Below are 18347 nucleotides of genomic sequence, written 5' to 3'. Positions count from 1 at the left end.
TAATAAAACCGGTAAGATCTTCAAATTGAAAAAAAAAAAAAAAAAAAGACTAGAAGGCAGAAACTCAAACAGGTATTTGTACATGAATGTTCAGAGCAGCATTACTGACAACAGCCAGGAGTTGTAAATTACCTAAGCATTCATCAATGGATGAATGGATAAACAAAAAAAAAAATGTGGCAATGTCCATAAAGACAATGAAATATTCAGTTTTTCTTTTCTTTTCTTATTAATACAGTATTTATTTGTTTTTTTATCTGTCCAACCCTGAGCCAACCACTTTCCCCAGGCTGTCTGGAGAGGTATAGGAAAAGGAACATACAGGGCAGATGAGACACAGGAGAAAGACCTATGGGAGGTGGACACGGCTCCTTAACATGGCGAAGAGGATGAGAAAGGCCACCATCAGGCCAAAGAGCCCCATGGTGTCCAAGAGGGCAAAGCCAAGAATGGTGTAGAAGATCTGTTATTTCAGAGAGAGATTCCTGGCATAACCAATGATGCCAGGAATCTCAAACACAGTCCCATTTCCAGCCCCAGAGCTAGCCACCCCTACCATGGCAGCCCCAGCCCTAATAAACTTGGCTGCAGCAGATGTCCCTTGAAATGCAGAAGTTGCAGCTAGAAATAAGTAAGGTCAGGGAATGTGGGGCTGCCAGGCTGCTGAGGCTCTCATCTCTCAGTGTCCTGGGTGGTTTTAGCACCACTGCAGACAGTTATCAGCTCAACAGCTGAGAGGTGCTCCTGACCAAGAAGAGGTGGAGAAGAGCACTGCACACGTTGACATTTTCAGGGAATGAGGGGCTGTAGCAGGAGAGCTGTTCCCAGTGCAGAGAGGACTGGAATATTCAATCTTAAAAAGGAAGGCAATTCTGACATGTGCTGCACCATGGATGAACCTTGCCAGTAGTCACAAAAGGTCACAAAAGGACAAATATTGTTGGATTCCACTTATATGAGGTATCTGGAGCAGTCAAACTCCTAGAGACAGAAAGTAGAGCGATGGTTGCCAGGGGCTGGGGGAGAAGGAAACAAGGTGGAGTTATCATTTAATGGATCCGAGTTTCAGTCTGGGAAGATTAAAACATTCTAGAGATGCTTCTTGCTGACTGTTGCACAACAATGTGAATGTAGTTAATGTGCTGACCTTTACATTTTACAGTGGTTAAAATGGTAAGTTTTGTTACATATGTTTTACCAAAGTTTAAAAAGTAAAATTCAAAATAAAGGAATGAAGTGTTGCTCTGTGCTACCACATGAACCCAGAGCACACTGTGCTACATAAGAGAATCCATCACGGAAGGTCACGTATTCTATGATTCTGTTTATGTGGAATGTCCAGAAGAGGCGAACCCAGAGAGACAGATGGTAGGTTTGCAGTTGTCTGGAGCTGGGGTGGGGGTGGAGGGTAGAAGTGGGGCAGTGACACCTAATGGGTATGAGGCTTCTTGTGGGACTGATGAAAATATTCTGAAAATGGCAGAGTGGTGAGGGTTGCACAACCTCATGCATATACTGAAACCACTGGCTTGTACACTTTAAAAGGGTGAAATTTATGGCATATGGATTCTATCTCCATAAAGCTGTCATGAAAAACCAATAAATCTGCTGTTCAGAAAAGATAAACAAAAGAAAACCTGAGCGACCTGGTAGATAGGGCACTAAGTGTTCCAACGGGAAGTTGACATCAGCGCCTCAGAAGTCAAGGGACGGGCAACGTGCTCATTTAACATTGCAGTAGCTCAGTGTGCAGCGGTTTTAGCCAGTGGGAGTTTGGGCTGATTGGTCCCCAAGCATGTAAAACTTATGAGCCTATTTTCAAAATGCCTTTCCAAATATATGTTTAGGAAGGTTCCCCCTTTCCCCCCAACCAAAAGAAAAAAAGAATGTAGGGGCAAGGAACCGTCTTGTTATACTCATGCTACTCCCACTGTATGTATTCAGACTGTACACACCCATACATCACATCTAACACTGTGGACAACACAACTTTAAAACTGTATGAGCACCACTGTCAAATGTCAAGAACACCCAGTGGACCAATCTGTGTTGAGGCTGCATCCTCTATTCTCTGCACTGTTTTCAGAGCCTCTCTCTCTTTGCGAACTTTCTCACTATGTGCAGCTTGGCCCGACATCAGTATAAGCTGACTGTCTCTCTCTGATAGTTTGGGGGCCAGGCTGTCTGAATATTTCAGTGTATCTTGTTATTAATCAATTCGTTCACCAAATATGTATGCCGCACATACGGTATGTCAATTGTATATTGGGGGTGAGATAAAGAGCATGGTCTGACCTTGTTGAGCTCATGCCCAGAATGGAGGAGATAGAAAAAAAACAAATGGATCCACCAATGACAATATAATTATGAATCATGGCAATGACAATGAAGGCAATGAAAAGGGCAAAGGGCAAAAATAACATGGCGGGTACATTATCTGTTCAGCAGGGGTGACTCTGAGATTGTGGTATTCAAGCTAAGACAAAAGGATAAGAAGAAGACAACCTTGCAAAGATCATTCCAGGTAGGGGGAAGAGCAGGATTGCATTATTTTTGTTTTTAAGGTCACATAAGGTAAGACTATCCACATCCCTGTGCACAGAACAGCTTTGGGTTACAGTCTGTCCCAAAGCTATAGGGAGAGATCCTCCTCCCCGAAACAACACTTCCCTGTATTCACCTCATTAACTCCCTACTTTTCTTAGTGCATTAAATCATAAATCTCCCTACTTTTTTTTTTTAAGATTTTATTTATTTGTCAGAGAGAGAAAGGGAGAGAGAGCGAGCACAGGCAGACAGAGAGGCAGGCAGAGGCAGAGGGAGAAGCAGGCTCCCTGCCGAGCAAGGAGCCCGACGTGGGACTCAATCCCAGGATGCCGGGATCATGACCTGAGCTGGAGGCAGCTGCCCAACCAACTGAGCCACCCAGGCATCCCTTCTCCCTACTTTTTGATACTTTTGATACTTTTTGATACTAGTCCCCACATGCCACATACCCCTCAATTATGTATCATGGACTCATGATGACTCACAAATTACCTGGGAAAGGATCAACTGCCCATGAAATGTGTGCACAAATTTTCTTAAAAATGCAAAATAGGTCTCATCTCCAAGTCTTTGGGCAAGGAACCGGAGAAGGAAATAGCCCTAGAAGAAAGGAAGGAAAAAAAGGATGTCTATCATGGATTCATGAGAAAGTTGCTTACTATGCAGCCAACTCTAACCTCCCACCAGTGCTTTTTGCACATAGAGAATGTTCTGCCTGACCTGTAGAGGGCTGTCCTTCAGATTCTTCCCAGTAAGGCTGGACCTGGAAACTAGGGAACAACTATTTTGCTTTCAACCCTTCTGTTAATGGTATCACCATCTCAGTTTTCCTCAGTTTACATGAAGCCTGATGTCCATTGTGGACCAAAAGTGAAGAGGGGCCCAGCTCCTGTCTCCCTCAGCTAGCAGGAAAAGCCTTTGCAACGTAAAATATTTCCTTATTCCTCCTGCCGTCCACTTGGAACCTAACAGCAATTTCAAGATTCTGCTCTTCAAAACTGACATGAAACAGAGAGAAGGGAAGTACAGGGCCGGGAAACTGTATTCATGTAGCATTTTGGGAGTATGGAGTGTTTTAAATATTGGACTCTCAGATACCTGCCCAGTCAAATGACATTACAATGTGGAAAGTCTCTTTGTTGTGCCCCAGCCCTATTTATATGTTTATACGTATAACCTGAACAGTGTTCTCCCATAACAACTGGCTTCTGCCCCTTTGATGCACTTACCTTTAAGTAATGAACCTGCATGAAGACCTTCTCGGGATTGAGCCCATGTTTGATGACAGAAGATCCTGAGTCACTCACATGCCCAGTTTTCTCTTTATTGGGTCTAAAATGATGCGGTAAAATTTCATTTCAGTATGCACATTTTTCAATAATTAGATCCTAATATCATCTTATTTCTTATTTTCAAAGTTGCTCAACAGTGTCTGAGGTCTATTCAATTGTACCAGGTATAATTTAAAACAGTTTATATTATAAATTCATATATTAAACAAGGAGGGATTTATATTTGGGTTGGCAACCTGAGGTTGGCTATTGGCAATATTTTACATCATCTTATCCAACATGAAAGCCTGCCAGACCCTCAAGGAATCTGAGTTCCAATATGAATTATTTAAGAACCTAAGGGCTTTTCTTTTAGTGGGACTGATGGACTGGGAAATGCAATGGAAAATGCAGCTTTACTCAGAAGGGCAAGGAACTAATATCTTTTTAAAAAAAAAATTCTGAAAGCCCCAATGTTATCCACTTCTCTCAATTTGCATTTAAGCAGTTAAGGTTTAAGAAATATTTGTACTCTGAAGTCATTTTAGAATATCAAAAGCAAAAAGAAAAGTCGTAATGGCCCATGTTTTTAGAACAGGTAGAGGCATTGACAGCATACACTTTAACCTGTTCTTCTCACAAATGAGGGGAATTGAGGCGCACAGAAATAAATCTGCAACCCAAGTCTCACAGCTTGTTTTGAGTCATGGTCAGCATTATAACCAATGTCTACTTTTACCTGTCAGAATGCTTTCCATTTTGCTCTATAGCTGTAAGTATTCTTTTTTAAGATTTATCTTTTTATTTGAGAGAGAGAGAAGAGCTGGGGGGAAGGGGCAGAGGGAGAAGGTGAGAGTCTTAAGCAGACTCCCCGCTGAGCACAGAGTGAAATTTCGGGGCTCAATCTCATGACCCTGAGATCGTGACCTGAGCCAAAACCAAGAGTCGGACGCTTAACCAACTGCACCACCCAGGTGCCCCTATAACTTTAAGTATTTTTTTAAATTCCTTTAAAAAATATAATTGGGTAATAATGAAGCTTGTACAACTAGTGAAAATCTAAATGAGCGACAAGGTGTTTACAGTTTCCGCTCTTCTAAAACCAGTCATTAACTGGACAGACAGACTGAAGAGTATGATTTGGGGTGAGGAGAGGCAAGAGCTGACCAGCGGGGTGGCACGTCAAAAAGGGCGGGAGCTTATTTTTCAAAAGTAGTGTGGTGTCACAAAGTATGTGGCCTTCAGAATCCAAGAGAACTGGTGCTGAATCTCAACCCCACTGGCAGATTACTTAAATTCTCTTATCCTCAATTTACTCATGTGCAAACGGGGAATAATCCCACCCAACTCCCCAGTTCCTGTGGGGAATAACTGAGATACTATACAAAGCCCCTAGCAAGGACCAGAGATACAAAAATTATTCAATAAACTTACTAGGATAGTCTAAATTTTTTAGCAATTAATACTGCTAAATTCAAGGTTGTTCATCTGATGTTAGAGGCAATGGGTTTCAGTGGCCCATCCACTTAATTCCATATGGTCACAGATACCAACATGTGGCGATGCTGGACCCAAATGGAAGTGCCTGAAGATGGCCCACCTTGCCAGTCAGGACCTTTGCAGTATGTTCTAGCTGCCAAGCCAGAACCTCTGATTAGGTCTCTGCAGAGTATTCTAGGTTATCTCACCAGAAAGAAGGCACGGGACCAGCAGATTCCTAAAGCAGAGACAACAACCGGCCACCAGAGCTAACTGCATAGTTTCCATTTTTGTGCTTGATCCCTGACTTACATACATGACCATACTTGCAACGATAACTAGTCTCTTTCATCTTCATTTAAGACTCCATTGAAAAGCACCAGCTTTATTCCTGCTCTCCAGTGTGTCCTGGGACTGAGGGTTTTTCTAAAGAAAACCACCCTGGCTTTGACAGGCAAAGCCCACCACCCACAGCCCTGGCAGAAGGATGGCTTCTCAGGGTCAGCCGAAATCCAAACCAGCTTTCCCAGTCCCAAGAGGAACAGACTTGCTGTGAGCCTCTTATGCCTCAGGCTTTGTACTGAAACCATCAGAAGGGGAGGGACACAGAGGACCCACGTCAATCTCCGCTCCAAAGGCTGGCTTCTAGCTCAAGTTCCTAGTGACGCCTGTTGTTGGTGCTTTTTTCTCCTTTGCCTAAATATGTCCTTCCAGAAAGCATCCCTCTCTTACTTTCTTCTTTCACCTTCTCCAAATGAAGAAGTGTTCAAGAAAATTCTTTTAGGCTGACAGCATCCAAGGCAAATATACAAGTCCCCAAGAGATTCCTTTTAAAGTAGGCGTTGTGCTGGAGAGAGCAGTGTGCAGGGAAGCTTTATAAGAAATCTAAGGGAGTGGTTTTTATGAGGGAAAATACTCCATGAATGGGAAAAAAGTGACTTCCATTTCTGTGCTACTCCAGCTCTCATGATGCCTCTTATCCCAGGTCTAGGCAGAGAGACAAAGCACGGACACAAAGCAGGAAACAAATCAATTCCCCCTTCATGCAAAAACAGTTGACTCGCCCAGAAAGACTACATGTCAATGTTTGACTCCACTTAAATAATTATGGTCAATGAAGAGGCAAAAGAGACTGATGGGGACAGAGACCAGAATAACCAGAATAATGGTTATCCTTGGGGGTGAGTACTGTCAGAGTGGGGAAAAAGAGGAAGGTTTCTGAGACACTGGGAATGTTCTATATATTGATCTCAGTGGTGCTTTCGCAAGGATACAGAATAAAAATCTGCTGAGCCATCTAGAAATACCTATGTACTTTATGTATGTAACATTCCGATCAGAAAGTTAAGAAAAAATAGATGCATGCAAAGCAGTACATGCTTTGTGAGAATAAAAGAGAATTAGTCTAGGAAAGGAGCTTTGCTGTTCATGTACCATGAACATAAGACTAGGATTAACTAAGCCCTCTGAGCATCTGAGCACCTGAGCACCAGTGAAGTATGTTTTTTTTTTTTTTTAAAGTATGTATTTTAAATGACGCCAGGAGAGGCAGAAAAAACTGTGGCAGACACACCTGGCTCAGCCCCATTCTCATCTACCTTCTTTCTTGCCTCTTATACAATTAAATCTAAAAAGCAAAATGCTCAATTTCCAAGTGTCTCGGCAGCTATGAATAGTCAAAAGACATGGTCCAGGCCAATAAGACAAAAGCAGACATCTACTGCAGTTGAGGTGGCGTTCTGGGAAAGCTTTTGCTTTCCTTACAATAGACAGAAGTATGATTGGTAGATGGAGGCACAGCAGCCACCTTGCAACCAGGAGACAGTAAGTCACTACACTATGGAGACCAGAATCCATCAAATGAAAGAAAGTAAGCAGTCTCTAATGATCATTCAGCTGCTGGCCAGCCCAAGACTGGCTGCCTTCCAACTTTTTATTGTCTAAGGAACTCTCGTTTGTTTAAGTCAAGATTGCTTTACTAGTCTATTAATTATAGCCAGATTCATTCCTAATGGATGAAGAACTGAACTATTACTATCAGCTCCTACTTCCTGTTATTCCCCTGTGCCAGGTACTCTGCCAAGCTCTTCCTACATATATCCTGTCCTACCCTCTGAAGAACCTGCTGGGGCAGGTACTATGATTATGCCCATTTAAAGCACTGGAAAGTGAGACGTGGAAAAGACCACAAAGCTAATTAGTGGCAGAGTTGAGGCTGGAACCCGAGTTCATGGAACACTGAAGTCCTTGCTGAACACCGAGACCTCTCCAAGACCCAGGCCCCCAGAGTGGCTGTGCCAGATAGAAGTGGAGAAACTGAGAAAAGCTGTTTACCCTCCCCGAAGCTCAGCTCCTTACCTACAGAGAGTGTGAGGAGGCTCAGATCATTTGGAAGCACTCTGCAAACACAAAAGTGTTAAGTATCTCTTGAACTTACACACCAGTGTTTATTCCTGTGGCTGGAATACATGGAATGTGAGAGATCAAGTTACCAAGGTCGTTTGTGCTTAAATGCCCCTGGTTTCTGTTGTACCTGGCACCAACTGTAACAACCAAGATTAGCATGACCTTTCCCTTCCTGCCTTCTTACTCTTCCACTGTGCTCAGAAGCAATATGGACATTGAAAGAGCTGTCAGATAGCAGTGGTATTTGATACACAGTGATCTGACTTAGAATCAAACCTCCCGAAGAAAGGACTGATTCTGCAGGAGTGTCACCAAAGGTGGGATTTGGGAAAATGCCTCAGAAAGGTGCTCAGGTGTGTCCACTTGGGTCCGAACACCTTTGGCTCTGCCACAGCCCCAACAGGCCATCTGCCAGCATTCTGTATCTCCTACCCCTTGGCAGCAGAAGCGAGAGCCACGAGATTTCTTCATCTATAAATTCGCTACTCTAGTGCCTGAGCCAGAGACTAAGCATCCCGGACATGAGACAGAAAGGAACGAGACAATATCCTTCCAGTGATTCAACACGCTTGTCTGTCTCTCAATCACGGCTGAAGCACATGGCGTGAAGGGCCGGGAGCAGGCCCTCACTCACCCCACCCACGACGGAGGAAGTTCAGTAGTACCCTTGTGCAGAAATGGGTCTCACGGTACTTAGCTGAGCCCTAAGTGCACAGGTGAGACCTATGGGGAAAGCAATCCGACACCCTGGTTAAGAGTTTGGGGTGAATCTTGACTCTGCCATTTAAGTACCATGTGAAACACCCAACTTCATGAAGCCCGATCCTTCGTCTGTGGAAAGGGGATAGTGATCGTGACCAAAACACCTCATCAGGCTGCCGTGGCATCCAAAAGCGCTTTGCCAGAGCTCCTGTTGGCATTTTGTAAGCCCAGCATGAATATGCTGCTGTTTTGGTCATCACACATTCTGACTGGAGTTCAGAGAATGCCGCTGACCCTGCCTCTAACAGGAGAAACCATTCACAAGACCTCACTCTGCGGCACTACCTATTCTCACGGGAAGCTGGGCAAAGAGTATACAGGACCTCTTATTTTAGTAATTTCTTGTTAGCCTAAAATCATTCCAAAATAAGTATTTTAAAGAAGACGTGGCACATACATGAGCCGTTCCGCCTTTCTTTGTGAAACCGAACTTTGAGTTTAAACCCTTCAGGTGTTGGTCTTTTAAGCTGCTCCTTGCTGAATCATCAGAAAACAAACAGAAAGAAAGAACAAATTTCAGGTGTCGCCCAAAGTTCTAGAGAGCAAGGTGTGGTCAGATTCCTGACACACATGCCCACAGTCCACACCACTCTGTGAGAAGATTATACTACATTTCTGGGTATTAAAAAAAAAAAAAAGAAAGAAAAGGAAGGCGGAATGATTCGAAGTACAGGAATCTTATATCCTCCATTAGTTCTTGCAACAATGTTCCCCTCTATAAAATATGCCTCCTTGCCACCGACCTGACTACCAGAGAGAAGCACAGATAGTCATGCACACCTTTAACGAATGACGTTGTATCATGTCAGGGCTACTGTCTGGCAAGTTTGATTATCTGTGTGCTTTTTACAATGGATTTAACAGTTACCCAGCCTGAAGCTTCTTCCCCGTCAGGGACCATTATCCTGTCGCCAACACAGCAGGTATTGCTCTGGTGTTGAAAAAGGCAATTGCTGAGATGATATAAGACAGAAGGAGGCTTTCCCTCCGAGGAGCCAGAGGAAAGTGACAACGGTATATTCTGTCCCCTGACGGTGAAAGGAGTCAGTGGTTGGAGATGTCAGCTGCTGAAGAAGATGACAAGGAAAGATTCTGTAGTTAGCAGAACTGTAGAAAACACAAACAGTCCACATATTTTGATAAGCAGGGTAGGAATGTGAAAGATGAAATTCAGAAAAGCAGGAGGTAATGAGAATCAGTACAAAACCAAAACAGTCCTCAGGTTTTGAGTGGTCATAAATCAGATATTCCTAAGAAACATAATCCCAGAGAAAAAACAAAGAACAGATGAATACAATGATCTGAGTTATATATTACCATATTCAACATAGCAAGGGAGAATCTGGACATGTTTTCAAAGGAGATGAGAAGAAAATGGAGGGCACAGACCCCACTATGACTGTGCAGGATGTTTCCATAAGGTGAATTTTCAGAGGACATGTTCAAAAGATGGAAGTGGGGGCGGGGGGAGGGGTTATCCTGGAGAAAGAAAAAAACAAAAACCAAAAACCCAAAGATGAATACAAGAGCCCAGAAGCTGTAAAATCCTTGCCAAGAAGGTGAAAAGTCAAAATGAGCTGATGCTAATGGAGAATGTCCAGGACAATGAAAGGGGCTTTAGAAACCATGTTCAGAGCATAAAGAAGACCAGCTGTTAAGAGGTGATAGAACCAACATAACTACCTGACTCCGACATTGCTCCAACCTTCCCGCTAGGGAGAATGATGTATATGGCGGAGCGAGCATTGTTCTGTGGGAACTGATACCTGGGACAGGGGAAGGGGACTCCCTTCCAGGGTTCTGACCTGCCACAGCTCTGAAAGCTTCCACCGGCAATACAAACCTCTGGGAGTACCGTCATGGAGATAATGGGGAAGGGACTGGTGGGGACAGACAAATGCTCTTCTGATTTGCCAAGGAAGAGGGTATAAGAGGAGAGAAGGCAAAATTTGAGACTGAATTATTGAACAGACAGCTCATGAGTGCTTAGAACAGAAGATGATGAACTATAGGAGTTAGCATAAGATCTAAAAGGCCACATCCAGAAATTCACTGTGGGTATCATGCACCCAGACTTTTACAGGCAGCTAGCAGAATGGATGTAGAAGTGGCAAGTGTCTGGTGGTTGTTTCATGGTTTGTAGGTTAAAAAAACAGAACTCAAGGCTGTTGATTAATTACTTGCTAGAACCAGGACGGAGCAGTACTTAGGGCTGAGCCCAAAGAATCATGATGTTCTGGTGTAACAGATTTGCATTTCAGTCCAAGCTGGGGAGTCTAGCTGGTTGACTGACAGCATCCAGGTCAAGAACAGCAAGCACAGGCTGAAATGAAGATCGAAAATTAATATGACAATTGTTAATAAGGACAGAGGTTTTAAAAATATTAACCTTGGCCTATGAAGAAGATTTAATATATTAAATTGTCTGTAAATTCAGCATACAGCTAGAGGTGATTGATGTGGCTTCCAAAATAATAACCACACTGGTAGATGGGCTCAACAGGAGCAATGAGAAGGTAGCGGGAAGGACTGCTGGGAGGGGGTCAGACAGCGAGCAGAGCAGAGGTCAAGACTGGGCTCTGGAGCCAGACTTTCCTCTACTTTCATCCCAGCTTGCCACTTACTAGCTGTGGAAACGGGGCCCAATGCTTAATACCTCTACACATCGGTCTCCTCATCTATCACATGGGAAGGAAGATGGCCAATACCAATCTCATGGGGCCATTTTGAGGACTGAATGAGATAACGTATATAGACTGCTTGGAACAGTGTTTGGCACATTGGAACCACTCAGTGAATGTTACTAAAGAGAGAAAAAGGCGAGGGGGTTGGGATAGTAAGACCACAATGAGAAGGTAGATCATAGTGGTTTAAAAAATGAAATATGGTTGTATGTGTGAGCGAACCCAACTTAACTGATGCTGGTCCATTCTTTTCTGGTCCAGCCATATAAGAGAAGCAGTAACAGTCCCACTGCACTCTTCACAGGCTGAACCTCAAACTGTGTGCTGTGTTCAGTCTAGGTGTCACAATTGGAGAAGGCCACTGTCAACAAAGACAACAAAGGACCAAACCCAAGGAGGCAAGGGTTCTCCCAACCTTGTGTTATGTACAATGAATTTTCAAAACTTGTGACCTAGTGACCAGGAAAGGAAAGACCATGGTCTTCAAATATGTGGATTTGTTTGGGGTGAACAAGGCAAATCCCATGCAATTTGGGAGGTAAAGGAGATGACCTGAAGGGTGTTATAGGGTGGCAGGGCAGCCCAGTCCAAGGAAAGCCCCTGTAAGATGATGTACCCAACAGGGAATCTGCTGCTTTCTAGAACAGGGAGAACTGGCCTGGAAATCTTCAGTAGAACCCGGGTGGCTGGCTGTCAGGGATATGGGAGGTTAGGTGAAATCACTTTAAAGGTCATTTCTGACCCTAATATTCTATGATTTTGGAGATAAAATGGCCCAGCGTAGCTTCAGCTGCAGCAATTTTTTAAAAGATTTTATTTATTTCTTAACAGAGAGAGAGAGACCACAAGTAGGCATAGCGGCAGGCAGAGGGAGAGGGAGAAGCAGGCTCTCCACTGAGCAGGGAGCCCAACGTGGGCCTCGATCCCAGGACCCTGGGATAATGACCCAAGCCAAAGGCAGCCACTTAATCAACTGAGCCATCCAGGTGCCCCTCAGCTGCAGCAGCATTTAGATGTAAGCCAGCATTATCCCCTGCAATGCAGTCAGTAGGTTTGCCCTGCAGCCTTGGTCATGCCAAATGAGCATCAAGGGTGACTCTGATTAAAACCAACCAACCAACAAATACCTAAATGAACTAGAGGAAACTTAACTGAAGTTTACTCAACCACATATAACCGGAGAGTGATTGAGCCTAAGAATATAGGATTCAAGCAGTTCTTACTGCTTCCCTTATCCTGTTTCCAGTGTTGTAGTCTGGGGGGTGGTGGTGAAGGAGAGGGGCATATGCGGTAAGCCTGAGCGTGCATCCTCATAAGCCAGGTTAAAAGGGCAAGGGGGATCATAACAAATCGCAAGCTGTCAGTCGGCCACACACTTTCAGAACACAGGAATACAAAGAACTTGGAGAAAAGGGAGCAAGAGAAAACTTTTTGGTACTTCTCTGAAAAAACCCCATGATTCCTCCTGAAAGGAGGCAAATGAGACTAACACCAGCTTCATCTTGTAAAGGAGGCCAGAGGCATTTTTTGTACACCAACAGCACGTGTGGTGCTGTATGCTGAGGCAGCGGAAGGGCTCGTCTCATGAATCCAAGAGGAGCAGATGGTCTGTGGGAACTGAGGAAGGACTTTTCCCTCCTGGGCGGAGGATGGCACGGCACTAGGGACTGGAAACCACAGGGGGTGGAGCCTTGCCTGGCTTTGCAGCCCCACACCTACCAGGATAGAAAACAGGGTGAGTAATTGGGAGAACAGCTCTCTATCCAGTCTCATGGGCAACGGTGTACAATTTAAGTCTTCTATTTAACAGGCTGTGCAGTAACAGTAAGACCATTCACCAGAGCATTGTTTGGAAAAGCTAAACACAGAAATCGCTAAGATGTCCAACAGTTAACAGGTAGTTACGTAGTGAGTGGTGGAACATTCAGAAAAAACCTACATGTGTTGATAACAGAACAACAGTGAGGATTGTATTATTAAGAGAAAAATGGGAGGTAGAACATGTAGTGTAAACACACACACACACATACACACACTCATGCATATATACTTGTGCTTGAGGGATGCTTTCTTGGAAGTGAATCATCTCTAGGTGCGTGGTTACACCACAGACACTGTGGAGATGTCTTCCAGGCCTCCAGTGCTAGAAATGGTGCCTTGAGTCCCACCCAGTGCCTTGAGGACACCAGCTGCCTCCTGCCATAATTTCACCTTCCATCTCTCCTTCAGGCATTGCTAACCGACCCTGCTAAAGCTGCGATGATGTTATGAGATGTTATAAAATATCCAATGATTTCCATAGATCCCTCTTTTTTAAAAAAATTAAGATGTAATTCACATTATCATAAAATTCGTCATTTTTTTAAAAAGTACAATTCACTGGTTTTAGTATCCTCATAAGGTTCCCATCTCTATTCCATCACCAGTGCCCAACAGCAGAGCATTTTCATCACCCCAGAAAAAAGGCCCCACACCCCTGACATTCAATTCCATTCATTTTTTCCAATGTCTATTTAGATCCTTTTCCCATTTTTTCTCCCCTTACCCAATTGAGTTATTTGTCTGTTTATTACTGAACTCTAAGAGTTTTTCATATATCCTGGATACAAGTCCCCTCAGATATATGATTTGCAAATATTTTCTCCCATTCTGTGGGCTGTCTTTTCACTTTCTTGATGGAACCCTTTGAAACACAGAAGTTTTTAATTTTGATGAAGGCCAACTTATTGATTTTTTTTCCCCTTTTGGTCATTTGTACTTAGGTTTAAGAAACTGGTGCCTATTCCAAAGGCCATGAAGACTCATACCTATGATTTTTGTCTAACAGTTTTATAGTTTCCACTCTTATATGTGGGTCTTTGATCCATTTTGAGTTGGTTTTTGTATGTGGCATGAAGCAGAAGGTCTAACTTCATTCTTCTGTATGTGGATATCCAGTTGTCCCATGGCCATTTGTTGAAAAGACTATTCTTTCGTTCACTGAACGGTCTTGGCACCCATAAAAAAAAAACTGACCATAAAAGAAAGAAGAGTTTGTTTCTAGGCTTTTAATTTTCTTCCATTAGTCTACATGTCTGACCTTATGCCAGTATCACACTATGGTGATTACTGTAGCTCTGTGCTAAGTATTGGAATTGGGAAGGGTGAGTCCTCACCCTTTGTTATTCTTCAAGACTATTTTAGCTATTCGTTCTGGATCCCTTGAATTTCCGTATGAACTTCAGGATCAGCTTGTCCATTTCTGCAAAAAAAAAAATGGGCAGCTGAAATTCTGACACTGGCTCCATAGGTCAGTACAGGGAGTACTGTCATTTTATCAATCTTCAGTCTTCCAACTCGTGAACTGCAAGATGTTTTTCCATTTATTTGGCTCTTCTTTAATTTCTTTTAGCAATGTTTTGTAGTTTCCAGTATATGCGTTGCACTTCTGTGTTAAATTTATTCCTAAGTATTTAATTATTTTTATGTTATTATAAATGAATTTGTTTTCCTGATTTCATTTTCAGATTATTTATACCTGTCCAAACTTCTATTTATTGACCTTGTATCCTGTAACCTTACTGAACTTGTGATTAGTTCTAAGAGTTTTTTTGCAGGGAGGATTCTTAGGATTTCCTGCATATAACATAATGTTATCTAGGAAAAGAGACAGTTTTACTTCCTTTCCAAGCTGGATGCCTTCTATTTCACTTTCTTGCCTAACTGCCTTGGCTAGAACCTCCAGTGCAATCTTGAGTGGAAGCATAATCCCTCTTTTCCATTCTTTCTCTCCTCAACTGCTGACATGGAAGAGGAAGAAGTCATTTTTTTATAGAGTACATTTTAAAGTGTAGCAGAATATTCTTCTTTTGGGTCTTTGTAGCAGGTCCAGGCAAATACCTGCATTATTTTTTGGTCAGTCATTCTGGGTCAGAACTATTGGCCAAAACACAAACAAAATGGCCATGTTAGGGGGAAGGATTCATTGAGGATGAGAGTTTTTCTCAATGGGAAACTAACATTCATTAGCCAAGAATGTAATGTATATCATACTAGGACCGGCTAGGTGAATGAAATGTCCTCAAAGGAAGGGCAAAATAAGAGTGAATTATTATAGATCAGTTTAGGTATTCGAATTATTTTTTAAGGAAAATATTTCACAGGCAAGTGGGGTTATAATGAATCAGCGCCACACAGGGCAATACAGAAGTATGCATACATACTTAAAAAATTAATTTTCAGAAGGATTCACAAGAAAATGCTAGCAGGGATTATCTTAAGGCAAAGACTCCAACGGTGGGGATGAAATTGTACATCTTTCTAAATTTGTTTGGATTTTCCTGTTATGCACTTTTAACTAAGCAGTGATTATGAACTGTTTTATTTCTTCTTTATGTTTTTTTAGACTTAAAAACCCCTACCAAATGTAATTGCAAAAATGAAACACTGTGTACAGTAAATATGTAATTAAAGACCTATCAAGGAGAATTCCATCCCTCCCTTAGAAATACCTGAGTGATGAGTAACCAGGGAATGGTCTAGAAAAATGAACAGGGAGTGTTATTTGAGTTCAAATATTCAGGACATGTCTGTCATCCTTGCCGGGTAAAAGAAGTGAGAATTGAGGGAGTCCCTCCAACAGGAAACAGGAATTGAGTGGGCAGCTCAGGGGGATAGAGCTGGTCTTCGAAACAACAGGAAAGCGCAGATTTTGTTTCTGGCGAGCTGAGAGCCTTCAAGTTTTTCAGAAAATGCTGGCACAGCTACAGCCCTGTCCTGTCACGAAAGGGTAGAAACTGTCTACATAGCTAGCTTGCTAGTGAGTGTAGTTCTAAAAAAGAGAACTAGACAGAAACAATGACGGTGAAGGGGGTCCTGGGCCTAAGGGATGGAGTGGAGGTTAGGAAGTGCCAGATACACAGGAGGAGACGTCAGGAACCGTGCAGGCCAGTTTCAGTGGCTGGAACCCGAAGTCATAGAGGAGACAAGGAGTGTTTTCTTCTCAGGGTCGTGGTCAGATTCTGTATAGAATGCCGGGGAAATTGTATGGAGTGGAGCCAGAGGGGACACCAGCAGGGCCCTAATGTAAAGATTAGACCAGAAGTACGTTCCAGGAAGGTATGAAGATTCCATTTGTCTCAGAAGCATTGCCAAGTTAATTCTTACCTCAAGCTATTAGTTTGAGCATCTTTGTTTAATGTTCAAACTTTTTTTTTGTTTGTTTTTGCTTTTAATCCTATCTTTTCATTTGTAACCAGGCACTCTTGCCTCCCTTACCCTCTCCCTTTTTAAACATCCTCTTAACTTCTTAAGAAAACTACCTTTTTGGGCAGTCTAGTGAATTGCAAGCTTGTCAAGAGAAAAGGTAGGTGTTTCCAGGCTCTGGTGGGTAAAGAGAGAGGAGCAGGGTGCCTGTGTGGTCGTCAGGGGAGGATAGCAACAGCGAAAGAGATAGAAACCAGAAGAAACCGGAAGAGATAGTGGGGCTGGCTGTGGGGGCTGGGTCCTTGTGACCTCTGTCATTCAGCAAACATTGACCAGGTGTCAGAGGGTCTAGATGCCAGCCCCTAAGACGTGTTGAGTATTTACAATAGGATGAACCCCTGGAAATGGACAATACTGACCCGTTTCGGATCCACCAAAATGGAAATTCTCTGTGATTCAACCCAATACATGTATTCTAACTGATTTGTATGTATTCATCACATTATCCACCACACCCACCTCTGAAGAAGACTGTTGTGTTATAATTCCCGTGTTATAATTCCCATGTTATAGTGAGGACACCAAAGCTCACTGTGCTTGTGGAACTTCCAAAGGTCAAACAGCAAATTGAGGCATCAAGATGGCACTCAAATCCAGGCACTCCGGCTTCCAAGCTTGGTCTCTAAACCCTAGACTACCCTCCTGGCTTGAGATCTGAAGACCTACAAGCTCTGGAGAGAGCCCAGGCCTGCATTCTCAGACGATTTTTCTCTAAAATGAGGCAGGACAGATCAGGCTTTGGCCAAGAAGGAACTGGGACTGTTGCCTTTCACTCTGTTATAGTCATACATAACAAACTTCACAAAGCCCACAAATTCAACCACTTCCTTTCGTGGGTCAGTTCTTATCTGCCATCAGAGAACGCTTTACATCATATTATTAGAAGCCTTCTCTGAAGCTGTATTGACACTTCAACCAGTTTTGAATATCACCCAATGAGCCAACTGGGAAGAGCATCCCAAGCTCTTCTAAACCCAGGTGTGGCTTCCTGAAATGGCTACCCAATTCCATCTGGCTTGGAGACTCTGTATCTCTGATCATGCATGATCTCACAGGCTCGGTAATCTTCCCAGAACTCCCATTTCATTATGTCATTCCTGGAACTGAAAATAGCTCCTCAGTGCCCGGACGGTCACATGCAAAATCTTGAATCTGGCCTCTAGGGAACTCCATTACTTAGCCTGTCCTTCCCTCGCCCCTTTGGTCTCACGGGTTCCTGATGTTTATTCTCTCCAGGAAGCTCATTCTCACTAATGGCGCATTTCCACAAATAATCTATTGTATATGCCTGCCAGGCTTTGCTCCTTGAATTTTCTTCCTTCCAGCTCTTTCCCAGTCTCAATGTTAGCCCTTCTTACCATCCCAACTTAAACCTCACACCTTCCCAGTTGCCCTTTCTAGCTAAGCCTACCAATAGTAACCTCTCGGTCCTAAGAACTCTGAGGACACAGCCTAGGGTTTTTCTATCTACTGTCTTGTGACCAGTATTTCAACTCTATGTAAATAATATAGAAATCTCAGGGATGGAGGCTGTGTCATCTATGACGTTCATTTCTTCAACATGTATCAAGTACCCATTCAGTGCCCAACCTTGTGGGAAACAAAGGTAAGGAAGACATAGTCCCTGGGTTCAAAAGGCTCATGACCCAGAATAAAGATGCATTAAGTTAGATCATATGAGACTGCTGTTTCCGTTGGTTAAAAATGGTCAAATATTGACAACATAACTTGATTCTTTCTAAATATAATTGTCTAATGACATAGTACGATCAGGGATGGAGGCATAACCGGAGCATTTAGGAAGTAGAGATGAGGGTCATGTGCCTATCTTGTCAGGCGAGAGCCTGAGACTTCTGGAACGCAGTGATATGTGTGCCGAATTGTGATGATTCGGAGTCATGTGACAAGGGGAGGCTATTCTAATAGAGACAACTTGAAGACAAGACAAGGAGGT

The 18347-nt window shown here is 43.2% G+C and overlaps 1 protein-coding gene and 1 pseudogene across 14 annotated transcripts in view; both read right to left on the bottom strand.

Annotated features, from left to right (window-relative positions):
• The window catches only part of AOPEP (aminopeptidase O (putative)), a 333405-nt gene that overhangs the window by 118840 nt on the left and 196218 nt on the right, over positions 1 to 18347 (bottom strand). For 7 of the 13 annotated variants that reach the window (XM_082697218.1, XM_082697221.1, XM_082697212.1 and 4 more), the window contains 2 exons: positions 3777 to 3879; positions 3040 to 3147 (listed from right to left, as the gene is read on the bottom strand). The exons of 2 other annotated variants lie outside the window; for them this stretch is intronic. In XM_082697218.1, coding sequence (XP_082553344.1) covers positions 3040 to 3147; positions 3777 to 3879 — 211 coding nt within the window. Of the gene's footprint in view, positions 1 to 3039; positions 3148 to 3776; positions 3880 to 14181; positions 14391 to 18347 lie in introns of those variants that run through there. 4 more of the 13 variants (XM_082697220.1, XM_082697225.1, XM_082697215.1 and 1 more) reach the window with 3 other exon arrangements.
• Positions 265 to 2423, bottom strand: LOC309847206 (ATP synthase F(0) complex subunit C2, mitochondrial pseudogene; annotated as a pseudogene). Its single transcript has 2 exons — positions 2296 to 2423; positions 265 to 899 (listed from the first exon to the last, which is right to left on the bottom strand). The product of its transcript is annotated as an ATP synthase F(0) complex subunit C2, mitochondrial pseudogene (transcript).

This window comes from Mustela nivalis, assembly GCF_964662115.1.
Source record: "Mustela nivalis genome assembly, chromosome: 13".
In the NCBI taxonomy this organism is placed as follows: Eukaryota; Metazoa; Chordata; class Mammalia; order Carnivora; family Mustelidae; genus Mustela; species Mustela nivalis.
This window is presented reverse-complemented; position numbering and strand designations above follow the sequence as displayed.